The sequence below is a fragment of the Theropithecus gelada genome, chromosome 15, assembly GCF_003255815.1.
Source record: "Theropithecus gelada isolate Dixy chromosome 15, Tgel_1.0, whole genome shotgun sequence".
In the NCBI taxonomy this organism is placed as follows: Eukaryota; Metazoa; Chordata; class Mammalia; order Primates; family Cercopithecidae; genus Theropithecus; species Theropithecus gelada.
In genome coordinates this window covers 66,140,547-66,160,370 of record NC_037683.1, presented here as the reverse complement: position 1 = coordinate 66,160,370, position 19,824 = coordinate 66,140,547, and the positions used below count along the sequence as shown (strand labels likewise).

The 19,824-nt window shown below is 36.2% G+C and overlaps 1 protein-coding gene across 6 annotated transcripts in view; it reads right to left on the bottom strand.

The window, feature by feature from the left end:
* The window catches only part of PSIP1 (PC4 and SFRS1 interacting protein 1), a 50,734-nt gene that overhangs the window by 1,526 nt on the left and 29,384 nt on the right, over positions 1-19,824 (bottom strand). The window contains exons 7-15 of one of the 6 annotated variants that reach the window (XR_003115916.1): positions 14,863-14,959; positions 13,770-13,845; positions 8,979-9,207; positions 7,316-7,434; positions 4,632-4,687; positions 3,957-4,027; positions 3,642-3,747; positions 3,322-3,535; positions 1,063-1,174 (exon numbers count right to left, since the gene is read on the bottom strand). Coding sequence is in view for 5 of the 6 variants with exons in the window: in XM_025359119.1 (XP_025214904.1) it covers positions 1,063-1,174; positions 3,322-3,535; positions 3,646-3,747; positions 3,957-4,027; positions 4,632-4,687; positions 7,316-7,434; positions 8,979-9,207; positions 13,770-13,845; positions 14,863-14,959 (1,076 nt within the window). In the remaining variant the exon portion in view is untranslated. Of the gene's footprint in view, positions 1-1,062; positions 1,175-3,321; positions 3,536-3,641; positions 3,748-3,956; positions 4,028-4,631; positions 4,688-5,349; positions 6,011-7,315; positions 7,435-8,978; positions 9,208-13,769; positions 13,846-14,862; positions 14,960-19,824 lie in introns of those variants that run through there. The other 5 variants (XM_025359119.1, XM_025359122.1, XM_025359123.1 and 2 more) reach the window with 5 other exon arrangements.

The following is a 19,824-nucleotide window of genomic DNA, read 5'->3' as shown; positions in this document are numbered from 1 at the left end:
GTCTGCATTATATTTTTAAACTCATGAAAAGACTGAAATCAAACCAAAATTAAACTTGACTTATTAGAACAGTCATTTTTTTCTTCTTCAAAACTGTTACATCTTCTTCCCAAAGTAATATGCAGATGAAGCAAAATAACTCAGGAAAGTGTCACAGACCAAGCCTTTTCTATCATTTCTAGCTTAAAAGTGATTATTAAAGAACATGAGCATGTTTTGTATCTGTGATACCAACACATTTCAAAATCTTAACAAAAAGTGAGGTTGATATACACATAGACAACAAGATTTCCCTCAATTTCAGAATTAGAAGGGATGCTTCAAAGTCCTTCAAATACACAATGGAACAAACCACGACTTCAACTATGGCTCCATAGCCTATTTTAGGGTGGGTATTAAAAAACAGCCTGTGATGGCCGGGTGTGTTGGCTCATACCTGTAATCCCAGCACTGTGGGAGGCCGAGGTGGGTGGATCACCTGAGGTCAGGAGTTTGAGGTCAGGCTGGCCAACATGGTGAAACCTCCTGTCTACTAAAAATACAAAAATTAGATGGGCGTGGTGGCAAGTGCCTGTAATCCCAGCTACTGGGGAGGCTGAGGCAGGAGAATCACTTGAACCCAGGAAGTGAAGGTTGCAGTGAGCAAGATCATGCCATTGCACTCCAGCCTGGGCAACAAGAGAGAAACTCTGTCTCAAAAAAAGAAAAAAAAAATAGCCTGTGATTCTCCATCTAACTGTTTACAATTATCCTCTCACAATTCACAAAAGTGTGAATGCAAGTCATTACTAACAGTATCTCAGTAAAAGAAGTCCAGGAGCAAATATTTTCTTTTTAACTGCATTCCCAGCGAGCTAGCTCCATTCCCTTGAATTCAGTGGCAAAGTCATTGTCAATAAAAGGTTTTTACTCTTCTGCCTTTTTGAATTGTAACTTGCTTACTGAATTCAGGAATTGGGTGATCAAAAGATAATTGCTTATACTAAAATAACCTTGGAACAGAACTGTGATTAAAAACTTGAATAAAAAAAGACACAAGACCCATTAAAACCTATTCCTCACTTTTTCTTTGTGCTGGCTTCATGGTTGTCTTTGCTCTCTTCATTGCTCTCCCCGTTATGTTGTGGTTGATTACCGTCTTGAGCATCAGATCCTCCATTTAGAGTCTTTGACCCTTGAGAAGGAATCCAATGGAAAAACTTTGTTAAAAGCTTACAAAATAATAAGTGAAGGTGTCTACTAAAAAGTTCCAAAATCAAAATACAACATGGCCCTCGTGTTTCTACTACTTAGTTTCTTTTATTTGAAATTACATTGTAATACAGCCCTCTCTTGAATGTTAGAATTGGGTTTTGATGCTCTATCAAAAAGAGGGGAGCGGATCACCACCGGAGGCTTTGGGTAGCTAAGGTACCATAAAAAGCAGTTTAACTGTATCTATGGTACAGGAAGTGGATTATTAATCTGGTTATTCTGGTGGTTACTATTACCAGGAAGACTACAGGGTGTTACAATTCTTAGCATATTGATCTATTCTACTACTAAGAAAAAGCAATGTGAATCAAATTTTAAAATTCATTATTTTAGAACAAAGCGCTAAAGGAGTATTTCCTAATTGATATTTTTGTGCCTAATAAAAAAGGGGGGTTTTCCTGTAAGTCATATTAATAATTCTCTAAGGGGACCCATATCATTCCCCAAAAAAGCAACAACAACAACAAAACAACCGCTTTTGAAATGCCAGCAGAACTTAAGCAGCTGCCACTAAGATGTTTAGTAACAAGACTGGAAGAGCTGATAATGGTACTATGATTCTGTTTTAAGAGTATTTCATACATTCTGAAATGTTGATGAGTGAAATGATATGTCTGGGATTTGTCATAAAACAACTTTTAAGAGGGGCACAGAGAAAGCTTTTGGGCTACAAAAGCACAATGATCATAAACTGAACTACCAAAGCTGGATGACAGGGATATGGGAAGTTATTTCTATTTGTGTATGTTATAAATTTTTACTAATACAAATGAAAATAACTACTGTTAGTAAAAAATACTAGCAGGATTTAACTACTACTAAAAGTTAGTAAAAAAGAAGCTAGGGTTGAGTGCTTTACATATATGCTACACATCTAAGTGCTTTATAAGACTTTCTCACTGGGTGCGGTGGTTCATGCCTATAATCCCAGCACTTTGGGAGGCCGGGGCAGGTGGATTACCCAAGGTCGGGAGTTCAAGACCAGCCTGACCAACATGGAGAAATCTGTAATTTTTCCATGTAAATTTGTAAAAATACAGAATTAGCTAGGTGTGGTGGCACATTTTTGTAGTCCCAGCTACTCTGGAGGTTGAGGCAGGAGAATTGCTTGAACCCAAGAGGCAGAGGTTTTGGTGAGCCGAGATCACACCACTGCACTCCAGCCTGGGCAACAAGAGTAAAACTCCATCTTTAAAAAAAAAAACCAAAAATACTTTCTCATTTAATGTAGGTAAGGTACAGAATTGTTTTGGAAATATTTGAATATACGTAAGTTTAACTTGCAGATGGGACCCAACTCTAAACATGAAATTAGTTTATGTTTTGTACACACCTATAAACACAGCCTAAAGGTAATTTCACACAATCTTAATTTTATATATGAAAGTTTGTGTACATTTAAAACCATTAGAAAGCAAAGGTGTATCTTAGCGACCCATATGGACAATCTGTGGTTGCTTGGCATCACCATCACTGTTGACTAAATTTATATGCTACCGATGAGAAATCATTGTCTTTATTCACACATAAGTACTTTATAGTAAAAAATATGACATGGCATAATACAGTGAAAATACAGTGAAAATACAGTCTGTTCAGGGTAACTCAGCAGCATCATCAGAATACTTGTATTAGCCTGTCAACAGCAACAAATAATGGCAGGTGTAGTCTCCACCTATGATGCTGTGTTTTAAAAGGCTACTGTATGCTATTTTACTTTTTAGGTGAGAAGAAAACATCAGAAGCAGTTGAGCAACCAGGAAGTGGGTCCTCTAGGGATGAGGAGGCATTGTGATGGATGGCTTTTTAAAATGTTTATCCAGAGTCATCTGCCTCATGAACAATGGTTTCTGCCTTAGAAGTCTAATAGAAACTGACAGGACTTTTTTGTTCTGAATGCACACTGCTCTAGTCCTTCAATAAGCCCATCACATTTTCACCATTTTGCCTATGTATACTTTTTCTGTGGTGTTAACACTGAAACTATGCATCAAAGCCATTTTTAAGAGCAGTCCTGGCAAATGGTTCAAAAAACTGGCGTAAAATTGTTGGCTTTTTATCACATACCTGTTTGTTCCTTTTCTAGCTTTTTGTTTGGCCCTTTCTTCCCTTGATCTTTGGTTTTATTCGCTTCCTCATGCTGTCTTTGTTCAGCAAGAGATTTATTCAGCACTTGTGTGATCACGGAATCTCCTTCACCAACCAAAAACATGTTCTTAAACTTGTTATACAACATTGTAGACTTTTCCATGATAACCTGACTAACTTTGAATCGTCGTATCTGAGAAAACAATATACATTCATCATAATTGTTTGCCTAATTGATTTAAATAATTTTTAAATGAAGTAATGACAAAATTCAAAGAATCTACATGACTTGAAATCACTTACTTTTTTCAGTGTAGTGATCATCTCTGTGTGTTTCTGAGCTTGTTGCATTGTGACCTGAAGTGAAGCAAGTTCATCCAAGGCCTCAATGCATCGGTTCACATCCTTCATGACAAAACAGTAATTTCATAGCTGTTAATTATCATAATACTTATAATCTGTTTCTAAAGATCACTTAAAAAAAATAAGGTAGTGCAAAATGACCAGTAATTTATCCCTTATCTTAAATTTACATACTCATAAGATCATGTGAGAAAATCAAAGATGAAGCTATAAATGCAGTACTGTAGTTTTAAATGAAGTTAAACACTTACAAGATTATCAATTTTGAGGGAATTTTTAATCTCAGCATGTATCCTTTGAAGTCGAGAATCCATTGATGTTTCTATAAATTAAAATATGTGGAAAACAGTGAACAGTTTTTCCAAAACCAGTATTTCTGTATACAGGCTAAGTATAGTGAATTAGTGGACTCAAAAAAAAAAAAAAAAATTCTCAGTGATCTTTACTAAGAAGCTCACAGATACACACAATAGCTTAACTAAGAATAAGTACTTATTGCCATTTTTAGCGTCTGTATGCGGAAAACAACATGCAGTGTAAAAGCACAAAACCACCACCTGGCTGCGTTTTTTCTACAATGAATAGTCTGCATATGATAACTCCTGCTCTCCAGTCCCTAAACACCGCCTTTTCCTTATGTTTAACCAAGGGATTTGTCTGAAATGGGAAAGCATCCAGCTTTCAGCAAGTGTACTAAAAGTTGACGCTGTCAAATAATTAAGGAGCATTAAACAAAGACAACTTAAGTTCACTTGATTATGCTGAAAATACAATGCAATTTATATAAAGCCCATTAGGGATTTGAAAAAGTATATTTGTAGGATATGAGTATGAAATGATTCCAAAACCAATACACGAAAAGTTATGTCTATGTAACTTCCTTTCCATGTATAATTTTATGTATCTTAGAAAGTGAAATAACTAACCTCGCTTCTTCTCCACTTTCTTAACTTCTGGCTTCTTTACTTCATCTTTATTCTGCCTATCAAATGTTAACACAAATATTTCAAAACATTGGAACTTTGTGACTGATCACTAAATGCCCACAATCCCTATGCAAAAACTAAAAATGTTTTCCTTAAAACAAGTCAATAACCTAGACTGCAAAGGAATTGACTGTAGGAATTGAATGGTGCAGTTCCATAGCATAAATATAAGCAAAACTCAAATTAACATGCTAAATTAAATCATATCTAACTTTTCAGTGACATTATAGTGTGTTGCTAGAAGAACGATTTCAGGGTCACTGGACAAATAGGCCACAATGGGAAGATAATACCTATAAATATTTAATGGCTTCTACATCAATTCTTTTTAAAAGCTGCATGTTAAAATAGACCAATTTAATTGTTGTGCACATAACACGTAGATAAATGAGTTTTGAAGTTAGCTTTAACGTTAAATAGACGTAAGATACCTTTTTTTTTTTTTATTTTGGCCAATATATCAAACTTGAATGACGTCCAGTAACATTCACTAACATTTCACAAATTAAAAGGTACCATTTTATTGTCAATCACAAAAATCACCACTTAAAATTAAAATCTTAATTTCTAGTATCTTAGCTTAAGAGTTCAGGCCATATTATGAACCAATTCAAATAGACAAGAACAAAAAATATCTAAAAATCAGGTTTTTTTTTTTAAAAAAACTTTATTTTAAAATTTTGGTTACAGTTTCATTTTTTTCTTAACAAGTCTACTACTGTTTAATCTCTCAGGATTAAAAAAACATTTATTAAGATTCTAAAGAATTAAACAACAAAGGAATGTCAAGGGAAGGGCCCCATTCTCAGGGGGTATAACTGCTATTCCAGTTTAATAACTAGCTTCAAAACAAAATGAATTTTTATATTTTCTAAATGAATAATGTACAACCACCATCTTCGTCTGAGTTATTACTTTCAAACACAAAGCTTCATTTTAAGCTTGGTTTAAAAAAAAAAAAAACAGGAATGATGGCCGACCTTAGTATGTAGTGTGTACCTTACATGAAATTTGTTAACAATCATAACACAGTAATGCCATTAATAATGAAGTCCTCAATTTAGAATCTGGAACATTCTTCCATCAATGGGGGGAAGGGGGAAATTCAGTCCAATGAGTCTGTCTCAAGATCTTCATCTCTTGTTTGCTCCACTTGTATTCTCTTTTCAGTAACTGGATTAATGCTTTGAGCCCAAAATGAGATATATTTTTTATTACTGTAGATTACATGTTGTTTGGCTGGGAATACAATACAATAAACTTTATTTTGCATAATGCATTTCACACAAGCTGCATCTGAAATGCTTTACAGAGCAAAACTGTCCAAGTACAAAGTTTTGTAATAACAGGAGAAGGAAAGAAAACACAAATATTAGAATTTGAGAAAGTTACATTGGAGGACATTCAAAAGAAACTGAAATACATAAAGTTAACTTTAAGATACTAAAGAAGGGTTGGGCTACATATACTAATAACAACTAATTTTATATCTTAATTTTGGGAGCACAATAAAGTCAAAAGCAACAAACAGTCCAACAGCTTTTCAGTGAAAAGATAGAATAGAAAATGATAGGTGACAAAGAATAACTTAAATATTTACAGAAGTGCTTAAAGTCTAACAGATTAGAGGGAATAATATTTTTGAGCTTTAGATAAGTTATTTAAATTACTCCCTCAAGGAGCTAAAACTACTTGTATATCCTCCAAACTAAGAAAGCAGAGTAAAACACTGTACTTGTCAAGAAAGACTTTGGCTTACGGATATATTATATAAAGAAAAAGAGTACAAAATTATTCCAAGAATCGTTTCACTGCTCATGATTAACTTTGTCTCATTGACCTAGAGCATGTTTTAAAAATCACCTCACTAAAACAACAACAAAAAAACAAAGTTTAGTCAGAATGTAAGACGCTTCACAAGGAAAGAAAAGCATGTCAGAGAAAGAACTCAGAAGTGACAGTCTAAAGGTAACTAGGAAAGCAAATGTAATAAAGACACGAAGTCTGTTTATTATCATTGCTATTACTTTTCCTTCTAGTAATAAAATAATAAGGGGAAAGAAATTCCCCATGGCAAGTACGGTCTCTATCAAAATTTAAGAGAAAACAGCTTTGAATTTGATTTATATTGTACATATATAATAATGTACACCCTGTCAGCCTTCAGATTTGCTTTTACTGGCTTCCTGGGTTTCCAAATGTGCTTTTGTTACTTTTGCTGGTCTTTAGGGTGAGGCCTGCTTGGTGGTGTGGTGAATAAGGGTATTTCCTGCATTCTTTCTCCACCAGTATATTATCAACCCTCCTTCTATATGTATTATATCATACAAACAAATAGTAGAGGATGAGTACACTTATTGCAAAGCCACTATCAAATCCTATCTGCACTTTGTTTAAATTCAAAAATAATTTACAGAGTGACTGCCTGAGTCAATTTCATCCTCTCAGAAAAGAATGAAGCCTGAAATAAGATCATCATCATATATTGAAGATTTTTCTAACACATGGGAAAAGTCACTTCTTCAAAAGGCTTCATAAAGTCTGGAAAATGAAAGTCTATTATTTAAAAATTCCATGCTAGCCTTTAAAAAGAACCCAAAATTTAGGAAAAAAAAAATACTTACTGCTCAGTTTCCATTTGTTCCTCTTGCTTGCGTTTTCGATCTGCTGCTTCTTTCTCATGTTGGCCTTTCAGCATATTCCTTCGGTGAGCAGTCTGAAAGTTCCTCCCACCTTTTCTCTTCTGTTTTGAGAATTAGGATGGTTTCAGTTAACTATAAAGTCAGTGACTAGTGCTTATGGAATTACAACCTTGTGAAAAGCAGCAGCTAGTTTTTAAAAAAGGGATGAATACTCAAATTAGCAACCTAAAAATAGTCTTTGAATTACACCTATCTCTGCAAGTTTAACTTTGATTAATGACCGTGAAATAATCATCTTGTTTTATGCCCGGCTATAGGAGTGATGTCCTTTGGATAAAATGTAGTATGTCTCTCTGTTTGCCTCTCTACAGAGTGAGTTAACTTGAGTAGTGACAAGCACACTACATGACCTATCCAGTTTAAAATTTTTGGTTTCTAAAAGATTAAGAAATGAGCCAAAAATCAGATAAAAGCAAACAAAAGATTTGCATGACCTGGATCTGTAAATCTCTAAGGCTATACACAAAATTTTATTTTCTACACAAAAGGATACACAGCTTTAGTAAGATTCCCAACCACTATGGCGTCCAAATAAAGTTACATACCACTGATAAAATGTACAATAGGCCTGAAGAGTGTTAAGAATTTCTTGGGGGTAGCCGGGCGCGGTGGCTCAAGCCTGTAATCCCAGCACTTTGGGAGGCCGAGACGGGCGGATCATGAGGTCAGGAGATCGAGACCATCCTGGCTAACATGGTGAAACCCCGTCTCTACTAAAAAATACAAAAAACTAGCCGGGCGAGGTGGCGGGCGCCTGTAGTCCCAGCTACTCGGGAGGCTGAGGCAGGAGAATGGCGTGAACCCGGGAGGCGGAGCTTGCAGTGAGCTGAGATCCGGCCACTGCGCTCCAGCCCAGGTAACAGAGCGAGACTCCGTCTCAAAAAATAATAATAATAATAATAATAATTTCTTGGGGGTAAATAACAAAAATCTGTATATAAATCCACCTCTTTTAACATGTGTCTTCACTGGGCACAGCCTATTTCATCTACCTTTTCTAGACAGATGGAGTTATTGGAAAGGTACTGTTTACTTAATTTCCAGATCATAATTGTAAAACGGTAAGATAAATTTAGAGAACAGACAATAAAGGGACATTTTAAATATGCTTTGTAACATAGCTAATTCAAGTCTATTCAAAAACTTGAACAAATTCAGTTTAACTGCCACTGATATTTATAGACTTCCTCCAAAATATTAAAAGCTCCTTAACTAGGTAAAGATTAAGAAATACATAAACGGCCAGGTGTGGAGCCTGTAATCCAGGCCCTTTGGGAGGCCAAGGTGGGAGGATCATCTGAGGTCAGGAGTTCAAGACCAGCCTGGCCAAGATTGCAAAACCTCGTCTCCACCAAAAATACAATAATTAGCCGGTAGTGGTGGCACACGCCTATACTTCTAGCTACTCAGGAGGCTGAGGCTGGAGAATTACTTGAATCCAGGAGGCAGAGGTTACAGTGAGCCAAGATCGCGCCATTGCACTCCAGCCTAAGCAACACAGCGAGACTCCATCTCAAAAGAAAAGAAAAAAATATACATAAAAACTAAGACTAGAACAGCCATTTTATATATGTAGACTTTATACCTTTTCACCTTCTTGATCATCTCCTTCTTCTTCAGAATCAGAAGTTGATGTAACCCCTGTTTTAGCTAGATTTTTCCTTTTTGATTCAACTTCTTTCTTCCCCTCTTTTTTGTCTGGCTCTTTTCTTGGCTTATCTTCCTCCTTCTGGCCCTCTTCATCCTTCTTAAGCTGCTTTTTAGGTTGTTTTTCCTCTTGCCCCTTTTTCTTACTTTTGTCCTCTTCAGTAATGCTATTTCAGAGAACATAACAATGTATATTTGTCATTCAACTATATTCTCCCAGTCAAGTGAACAGTATTTTAGGTATCAGTAAGCTATAATTTTTAATTTAAAGGCAACCTAAAGTAAAACAGAGTGTCTTCACTATCCAATCATAAAAGGAATTCTGTCCCAGAACATCCTTTTGGTATAAATTAGAAGATACAAGGTGGGCAGATCCCTGGCTCTTATAGAACTTAAATTCTACATATTTGTTAAGAATAAACTATGTTTAAAAAGTAGATATACTGGGAGAATTGGAATTGCAGAAGTGAAATCAAATACGGTCATTTTAGAACTCATACAAATATTCTTTGCAGGGTAAAAAGGTCGCAACTTAAACATGTAATGATAAATACATAGCCAATTAAGCATGTTTTCAGACAGTGCTGTGCTGACTAGCACCTAAGTATTCCTATCACCACTGAATTTCACAGAGACCACTAAAACAAGAGAAACTACCTAAATTGCTCAATAATCCTAATTACTGCTGCATATTTATGCAAGTTGGTACTACAGAAATAGGCTCTAAGAGAATCAAATTATGCAAATACTAACCACGTAATTACTTTTATGGTTGATACATATTCTTCCAAAACAATTCCTTTATAAATAAACACTTAAAGCTCGAATAAGCTATTTAAAAACTATAACCTTTTGACTGTCCAAAGAATTTCATTGAGATTTTCTCAAATTATTCAGTTAAATCAATGAATTTGAGAGCTCAAAGAGACTTATTCAGTTCAACCTCTTCCATTTGACAGATGAGAAAATGATGATGCAAAAGGTCAAATAACAAGCCCAGTATCTGAATTCCAAATCCATTAACCTCTTTCCAGACAAGTGATGATTCCTTGACCACTTAAGAACTATTAAATTGGAAGAGAATAAATTTACTTTTGCCCCTTTACAAACTTTTTATTACATAATTATCATTGGGTATGCTTATTTTCTAATGGTCCTATGGGTTTCATCCTTTTAACTTTAGCCTCTCTGGGATTAAAACCATCCTTTTAATAAATGAAAGTAAAAGCTTGCAAGTGAAACTATTTGCTTTCTTCAGGATATCTACTGATGTATATCTTTTGATAATCAGTTTCCTAAAAATGGGACTAGAGTCCCATTTAAAAAGGCATTTCTTTGTCTCTTAAACAATACTGGCCAACTACTTTTCCCAAAATGTTACACCTGTATGGAAGGAAATAGCTATGAAAAATACAAATACCATTTGACCCAGCAAATTTGCTTCTAACAATGTATCCTAACCAATATATTTGCATTATGTACAAAAGAATAGATGACAATGTTTTTAAAATCGTGTATCAATACATAGGATAGATCTTAAGAATTATAAAACATATACAGTGGGATACCATACAGCACGTCTTTAAAAAGTGACTTTAAGGATTTATTTTAAAAATTTATCCTAAGGTCATAAAAAAGACTATTTCAAGGTGTGAAATAATCTTTGTGCCAAAACAAATAATTTGCATAAACATGACTATCACTGCTTGCTACCAATGAGTCTTTTCCCAGTGGTTCTTTCGTAAAATACAGACTTGTGACAATTTCCCTTTTTAGTAGTTCAAGAGATATTAGCAAAGTTGTATTTGTAAATTTCTTAATATTTTAATATATGTTAATATAAGCAAAGACTAATGTAAACACAACCCCAAATACTTCAGTAGGCTTTAACAAACATTTCTGAGGATTGTGAGTTGGTTTTTAGCTCTTCTGGGCTCTATTTTACTGTCGTGTCACATCAGTACCCATGGCAAAGAAACAGACGCTAAGAGATACATGGTGTTCTAATGGTGAAGAGCAGAAGTTTAAAAAGAGTTTACACAGTTTATTTCTGCACTCCACTGAGTATGTGCCCAGATACACAACCAAGAGTAGTTACAGCTCACACTTAGCCTACGTACAGCATGAATAAGAAATAAATGTTGTAAAGGCTACTGCTGTTTTAGGGTTGTCCATTGCCTCAGGAAAAAGCTCACTAATAGAGAAACTGACACCAGGACCAAAAACCTAAAACATGTAGTGACTTGCTTTGGGGCTGGGAGACTGGAAACCCAATACGTTATTATACAATGGGTAAAACCATTGGACAGTAGCACAAATAAGAAAATACATTCAATGAACTTGTGGCTTTGGATGAAGAAGCTTCAAAATGGAATACTGGCAGCATGAAATGACCATCAAGATAAATCTGATAGTGTTCAAGAAAGAGATGTGTTCAAAAAAGATTAGCCTATTTTCAAGGAAGGAGGTAGGACTTTCGAACAGGGTGATAGCCTGAGTCAAAGACCCAGTAAAGGGTATAGCTGCAATCCTTAAGAATTAAAACTGGACTTCCTTAATCCTTCAGATGGACAAATGATTCCTGAGGGATGGTTTCTCAGAAAAACCTATAAACTCAAAGTATCTGTTATTAAATATATAAAGATGAGCATGTCTGAGAAAAGCCTTACGAATAATTGCATAGGAAGCTGATCAGAATTAAACACACATACAAAAGTATTATATTACCAAAAGTGACACCAGACTGCATCAAGAGAAAGTGAGAGAAGGATAAGTTCCTAAAAAGGAACACCAGGCCCTCAGATTACTATGGTCTGAAAGCAGGCTGAGAAAGCTGCTCAGCTGATAAGCAGGGCGGTATTTTCCACTGACCTTTTCAGATGCAACAAAGGATGATACTGAAAAAGTAGAGAAGTTCCAGAGGAATCAGCCAAAAGCCATGAATACAAACAGAGTGGGAAGCATACTCCCAGGGAAAACTGGGACCTAATCAGGGAACACTAATTATATCCAAAATTGAGGGATCTCACAATATTTTCCCAGCAGAATTTCAGATTTCCAAGGGAATAATGACTGCAAACTCACCTGTTAAGTACCCAATTTCTTAATTCCACTACAATAAAGTATACTGTATTTTTTCTGCCACTATTTTTTAAAATTGACAGGTAAAAATTCTATGTGTTTATGGTGTGCAACACAATGTTCTGATGTATGTATACATTGTGGAATGGCTAAATCAAGCTATTTAATGTACTACCTACCTCACATACGTATTTTTATTTCGTGATGAGAACCCTTAAAGTCCACTCTCTCAGTAATTTTCAAGTATACAATATATTGTTATGTGTCACTATTTTTCAAAGTAAATACAGACCGGCAGTAAAATTCTTTAAATATATTTTGGTTGAAACATACCAATTATCTAATAGTGTTCTACAATTAGAATTTTCTATAATCAGTTCATTCAAAACAATGTAAATCTATGCTTAATAGACATACCCCACTTAAGCCTTTCAAATCTTTAAACACAATAGCCACAAGAAGTTTTTCTCCTCCTTTGTCTAAATATACTGTATTCCCTCTGGCAAAGATGCCCCCAAAAAGCCAAAGTAAAAAGGATCCAAGTAGAAAAGGCAGCAAGGGAAAAATGCAAAAAAAACAAAAAACACTCGTATTTCCTGGATAACTGAATAATTATTCTGAAATGCTTTAAAAATTAAATTTACATACAAAAATTATTTTAGCCCATTTTTAAATAAAGCATCTATTCTGGAGGAGATTTAAAAAAAGATCTGGGCCGGGCGTGGTGGCTCAAGCCTGTAATCCCAGCACTTTGGGAGGCCGAGACGGGCGGATCACGAGGTCAGGAGATCGAGACCATCCTGGCTAACACGGTGAAACCCCGTCTCTACTAAAAAATACAAACAAAACAAAACAAAACAAAAAAAAGCAAAAACTAGCCAGACGAGGTGGCGGGCGCCCGTAGTCCCAGCTACGCGGGAGGCTGAGGCAGGAGAATGGCGTAAACCCGGGAGGCAGAGCTTGCAGTGAGACAAGATCCGGCCACTGCACTCCAGCCTGGGCGACAAAGCGAGACTCGTCTCAAAAAAAAAAAAAGATCTGTAGGCTAGCCACAGTGGCTCACACCTATAATCCCAGCACTTTGGGAGGATGAGGTGGGAGAATCGTTTGAGACCAGCCTGGGAAAGATGAGCCCAGTCTCATGAAAAAAAATTAGCCAGGTGTGGTGGCACATGCCTGTGGTCCCAGCTACTTGGGAGGCTAAAGTGGGAAGATCCCTTGAGCCCAGGAGTTTGAGGTTACAGTGTGTGACTGCACCACTGCACTGCAGCCTGGGTGACAGAGTGAAACCCCATCTTAAAAAAAAAAAAAATTTTTTTTTTTTGACATTGCTTCAAATATATTCTGTGTAAAATTCCCGAAACATAACATCTTGCCCAATTTCTCTATTATGTATTTTACTTTGTTTTATCTAAGTATCTATATAAATTGATATACCCAAAAGTCTTACTTAATGAAATGATAAACAGCCATTCCTTACCAATTTTTACTTTACAAAATTTTTCCAGTTTTTTCTGTAATTTTAAGAAATATCAAAATAACAAACATCCTGTAAGAGAAAACTGATAAAAATGCAGAGATATGTGCTTGTTTAAAGTCAAATGTCTCATTTATTGCGTAACTAATTATACATTAAAAATAAACTCACATGTCACTCTCTGAAGGACAGGGTTGTTTTACCATTTTGGGTCGGCCTCTTGGTTTTGGAATCTTGACTTCTGTAGCTAATATACACATGGAAAAAAAATCAGTACTAGTTTCTAGTTAAGATACAAATCTGATATAAATATTAGAAATGATACATACTATATAAGAATGAGTAGCTTATTAGATACAATTATTGCTAAATTTAAAAAACACCTCCCCACCATGATTCAAATGAGCAACAAAAAATTTATAAAGAGGTAAACTGAGTAATCCTCAATTTGTCCTTATTATGACTGAGAGGGCTTAAAACATTTTTCTCTATCATTTTGACAGTAATGTCACAAAATTCAACTTTAGAATAGGAAGCAGCACTTATATTTAATATTCATATACATATTATATATAATATTACTTATGCAGTTACGTATCTTTGGAAGTTCATATTAGAATTCACTGAGTTTCCTAGCACTATTTTATCCACTACAATATTAAACTCCAAAATATTATGTAAATAAAAAATTTTTTTTCTTTTCTTGGTATTACTCATCTTACCCCCCATTTTCAGTAAGAATCCCAGTAAAAAGTAGAAAAAAATTCAATTTTGGTTTTCTTTGTTTTACTTTGTATTAGGAAGATCTTTCCAAAATATTTCCAATTTGCCAAATTAAGAAAATACTTTTACAGAGCTGCATACTGTAAAAATCAAAATCCCTATCAACAGAGAACGCAAAAATTTAAAATATTAATGGCTTTAATCAAATGCTATTTCTCACTCTCTGATTATAACTCCATTTTGAAATCTTATGACTCTTAAGTGAAAGGTAAAATAAACCCATTATTCATGATAATTTTAACCTCACCACAGCCTCTCTTACCACTATTTAGGGAAAACAACAGAGATAAAGCAAAGTTTATTTCAAATTTAAATACTTTGAAACAGAGCACAAATCATGTTTATCTCCTTTGAAATCTGTATGTTACACACAATCAATTGCCTATTCGCTTCATTCCAAAATATTTGAGGCAACAACACTTTAAATGGACTGGAATATTAATCACAAGCCAAACAGATATTTAAACATCAGTAATCCTACCTGCAGGTCGTCCTCTTTTAGGACTCACTTTTAGATTAACAGATGCTGTTGCTGTTGTCACTACTCCTGCCTCCTCAGTTTCTACTTGTTTTTCTGCCTGAATTACAAAAATTTAATTAACTTATTTAGCAAATAGTAGGCACTCAGAAAGTTTAATTCCATGGCAAAAATATGCCAGTCTACGGTAACGTGAATTCAAGTACAGATATAACCTCTGTATGATCTTTGTTATTTTTCAACAATCAGAGTAACATCTTCAAACTTAGTTTATAACTCTAGTGAACAATTCTTAAAAATTAACTTCTTAGAAATGAAGTCATTTGTAAAAATAAAGCTAATATTCTTGATGCAATATGGAGAACAAAGTATGTCATTACACTGCAACTAACACACTGCTTTTTCTAATTCTTCGTTCATATAGACACGTTTCATTTCTAAACTGCGACTGTGACCTAACAGTTCTCTAGGAGTTATTCTCATTTCCCATAAGAAGGGATTTACTACAGCATAGAGTAAGGAATCCTCTGACCATCTGCAAACTCTAATGCCCTTTGATAATTGCTGGTATGACTCTCCTGGAGAGAATGGCCTCAAAAGAGAATCAGTATTATTGATTTAAGCATTAGCATGGAACAAAGGTTAATAACCACAAATTAGAAACGAAATGTAAACATGAGGCAGCAGTTGGTACTGATCATAACTGCAAGAGGAGGAAAAAGAGAGACCAAAGGAGATGGGCTCCTTTCCCATCTCCCCCAACTCTTTAGGATTCAGCATTAACTGTATCACTAAAGATATAAGCAAGGCACTCAAAAACATGCATAATCCAATCTCATTGATTAAAAAAATTAATGCCTTTTCATCAATGATTTGATTTGTAAACATAATGCCCAGTGTTGGTAAGCAGGCGGAGAAGCATTCATACATTGACTATCAATGATCAATAAGCTGGTACCAATAAACTAATACTTTATGATAAAGAGCATAATTATGAATGAGTATTGGCAATATAGAATGTGCTAATCTCTATATAGGGCTGGACACAGTGGCTCACGCCTGTAATCCCAGCATTTTGGGAGGCCAAGGTAAGTGGATCACTTGTGGTTAGGAGTTCGAGACCAGCCTGACCAACTTCTCTACTAAAAATACAAAAAATTAATTAGCCAGGCTTGTGGTGCACACCTGTAATCCCAGCTACATGGGAGACTGAGACAGGAGAATTGCTGGAACTCAGGTGGCAGAGGTTGCAGTGAACCGAGATTCGTACCACTGCATTCCAGCCTGGGCGACAGAGCAAGACTGTCTCAAAAAACAAAAACAAACAAAAAAAATCTTTATACGGCAATTCCACTTCTACGAATGTATCCATTTCTTTATTACGTTTTTAAACATTTCTTTTAATAACTGAAACATAATGAAGCATATTAAAAGTATTATTAAAACTCATCTAAGGTAACCCTTGAGTTGTTCTCAGAGAACACTGAAAATTCCTCCCTGAACATTATTAGCTCAGGTTTTATTTCTAGAGTTTTAAGAACTTACAAAGTTGACCTGCCCCAATCCTGATTCGATAGCTCTGAGTCAGGGAACCAGGATTCTGTGTTTTTAAAAAGCTCCCCAGGTAACAAAGCTTAATAACTCAAGACTGAGAGCTCTTTTCCTACTGAGAAGAGGGCATAATTTGGCTAAAATTATAACTGATCAATTCTTTGGTGCAAAGACGACTCTCTTCACTTAACTTTCTGGTTTTGGAAATAAATCAAGACACTGAATAAGAATTATAGGTAAGGTTGGGCGCAGTGGCTCATGCCTGTAATCCCACTCAGCACTTTGGGAGGCTGGGGCGAGCAGATTACTTGAGGTCAGGAGTTCAAGACCAGCCTGACCAACAAGGTGAAACTCCATCTCTATTAAAAATGCAAAAATAAGTCAGGCGCCTGTAATCCCAGCTACTCAAGAGGCTAAGGCAGGAGAATCACTTGAACCCAGGAGGTGGAGATTACAGTGAGCTGAGATCCTGCTACCACACTCCAGCCTGGGCAACAGAGCAAGACTCCATCTCAGAAAAAAATAAAAAAGTTAAAAAAAAAAAAATTATAGGTAGAAGAGATGGTTTCTAAGGAGGTACCAATAAGCGTAACAAGTTCATCGATAATAATTAAAAATATATTAACACTAAGAGATCAGCCCTACCATGCATGTGTGTTCACGACTATTATAGCAAAATCATGCAAGTCAGAATCATTCCTCATGAAAATAAAATCAGAAACATTTTATCTAAAGAAAGGACCAATGAAGTTATATGAAATACACATATTTAAAGTTTTTTCCACTCTTAGGATATGCTTAAATATTTAAACATCTTAAATGCAAATATTTTACACTCTTGACTACAGATTTATTTCTTCCGTATTTTACTTGCTCTGAGACCTCTAACCCCTTAATTCATTTTCTCTTCATTTTTTACCCCACTTTCTAGCTCTAACAGCTTCCTTGATCTTAACTAAAAACATGCCACCTCACACTCACACAAAAACCTCATGGGATTACCATTCAAATGCATTCATAAGTCCTCCACATCCTTGTTTTGCTATATCTGTCCCACAAATCCTCAAGAAAGAGGTTACTATACAATTCTACCTTCTCTGTTCTATTATTCCCAGCTGCTGAGGCCTGCTGGAAAAAAAAAAATGTACAAACATGCATTCATTTTATGCAATCTCAGTTGAGATCTCAAAGTCACTTTACCCTCTCTGATCAGGCCTCCTTCTCCCATCAACAGCTGCATCAACACTCAATCCATTCTTCCTGACTTGTACCACACCCAAAGTCTTGCTTTGATGTGGGTAGGGCAGAAGGGAGTAAGGGCCATAGAAAGAAATTCCCTTAATTTCCTAGTGTCCCAAGAAATTTTCAGAGCCTCTTTCATCCCTCCCCTTCAGTGTTAGAGACTGTAATATCCATCTCTTCCTTGTTAAGTCAATTCCTTCAATGTCCCCTCCATTCTCTCATCCAACACATATTTATGTAAAATAATTTATACTGACTCTACATCTTTGATCTTTCCTAATTTTTTTTTTTTTTTTTGAGACAGAGTCTTGTTCTGTCGCCCAGGCTGGAGTGCAGTGGCCGGTTCTCAGCTCACTGCAAGCTCCGCCTCCCAGGTTTATGCCATTCTCCTGCCTCAGCCTCCCAAGTAGCTGGGACTACAGGCGCCCGCCACCTCGCCCGGCTAGTTTTTTGTATTTTTTTTTTTTTTAGTAGAGACGGGGTTTCACCGTGTTAGCCAGGATGGTCTTGATCTCCTGACCTCATGATCCGCCCGTCTCGGCCTCCCAAAGTGCTGGCATTACAGGCTTTCCTAATTTTGCAAAGAAAAAGTGTTAGGGCATCTACTGTCTTTTGTCATTTTAACACTTTCCCTTAGCCATGAAAACCCCTATTAAGTTGCCACATTCTCCTTTCCTTCAAAGATTTCAAAAGCACAGTGTAACTTTACCATTAAACATTTATTCTCTAACCCCTTAATCTAGTTTCTGTCCTTACCATTCAACTAAATGGAGTTCACCTGAAAGTATCCTAGAAGAGTCTATTTGGCAAGTATCCTACTGGGACCCTCTGTAAATCAGGACATTACTGACCACTTCTTCATTCTGGAACGTTCTCCCTTCCCTTGTTTAGCTTGATATCCTCTTAGATTTTCTCTTGACAGTTCATTCTCAGCCATAATTTCACAGAGCAACCTCCCCCGCTCTCCATTATATTCCTTCAGGATTCTGGTTTCTGCATCCTCTCAATAAACAATTCTCCTTTGACCTCATCTATTACCCTGTCTTCATGCCAGAGACTGCATCTGTAACTTACATCTTCTCTCTTTTTGGTGCCAGAACAATATATACACAAAATATATATCTCTTCACTCCAATTCCCACAGGTGCTTCACCTTCCCCTTACTCATGCCTGTGATTCCAAACCAACATCCTCTGCACTCCCAATAACTAGTTAGTTATTCAAGTAAAGACCTTGGAGCCACCTTAGATTCTGCCCCCCGCCTTCACCAGCCACTTCTCATCAACCATCAACTTAACCTCTTTAAGTGCTCTTAAATCCCATCTCTCCTCTATACCACTTAAAAAATCTGCTATAAGATCCTTGTCCTTCCAGTCTCATGCCAACTCCTTAGAAAGGCCTTTTGTAGCCTAGTTGGCTGCCAACTCACTAACTCCCCATTTAGACCCTCTTATTTTAAATATTTATTTTTTGTCTCAAAAAAAAAACCAAAAACATTAAGTTCAATGGAAACAAAGACCTTGTCTTCTTTATTAACTACTCAAATCCATGCCAAGGCCAGTAAAGTTAGTACTAAAATTCTGAAAGAATTTTACAGTGAACTGGTTTCAATGCCCCAATCCAGTCCCCATTCACACTGCTTTAAAAAATGATGCATTCTTTGGGAGGCCAAGGCAGGTGGATCACGAGGTCAGGAGTTCAAGACCAGCCTGGCCAACATAGTGAAACCCCGTCCCTACTAAATATACAAAAAATTAGCTGGGTATGGTGGCGGACGCCTGTAATCCCAGCACTTTGGGAGACAGAGGTGAGCGGATCACTTGAGGCCAGGAGTTTGAGACCAGCCTGGCCACTATGGTGAAACCCCATCTCTACTAAATATACAAAAATTAGCCAGGCGTGGTGGTGCACATCTGTAATCCGAGATATTCAGGAGGCTGAAGTAGGAGAATCGCTTGAACCCAGGGGGTGGAGGTTGCAGTGAGCTGAGATCACGCCACCGCACTCCAGTCTGGGTGACAGAATGAGACTCTGTATCCAAAAAAAAAAACCAAATTTATATTAAAAAAAAGAAAAAAATGAGGCATCAAGTTGGGCACAGAGGCTCACGTCTGTAATCCCAGTGCTTTGGGAGGATTACCGGAGGCTGGGAGTTTGAGATAAGCCTAGGCA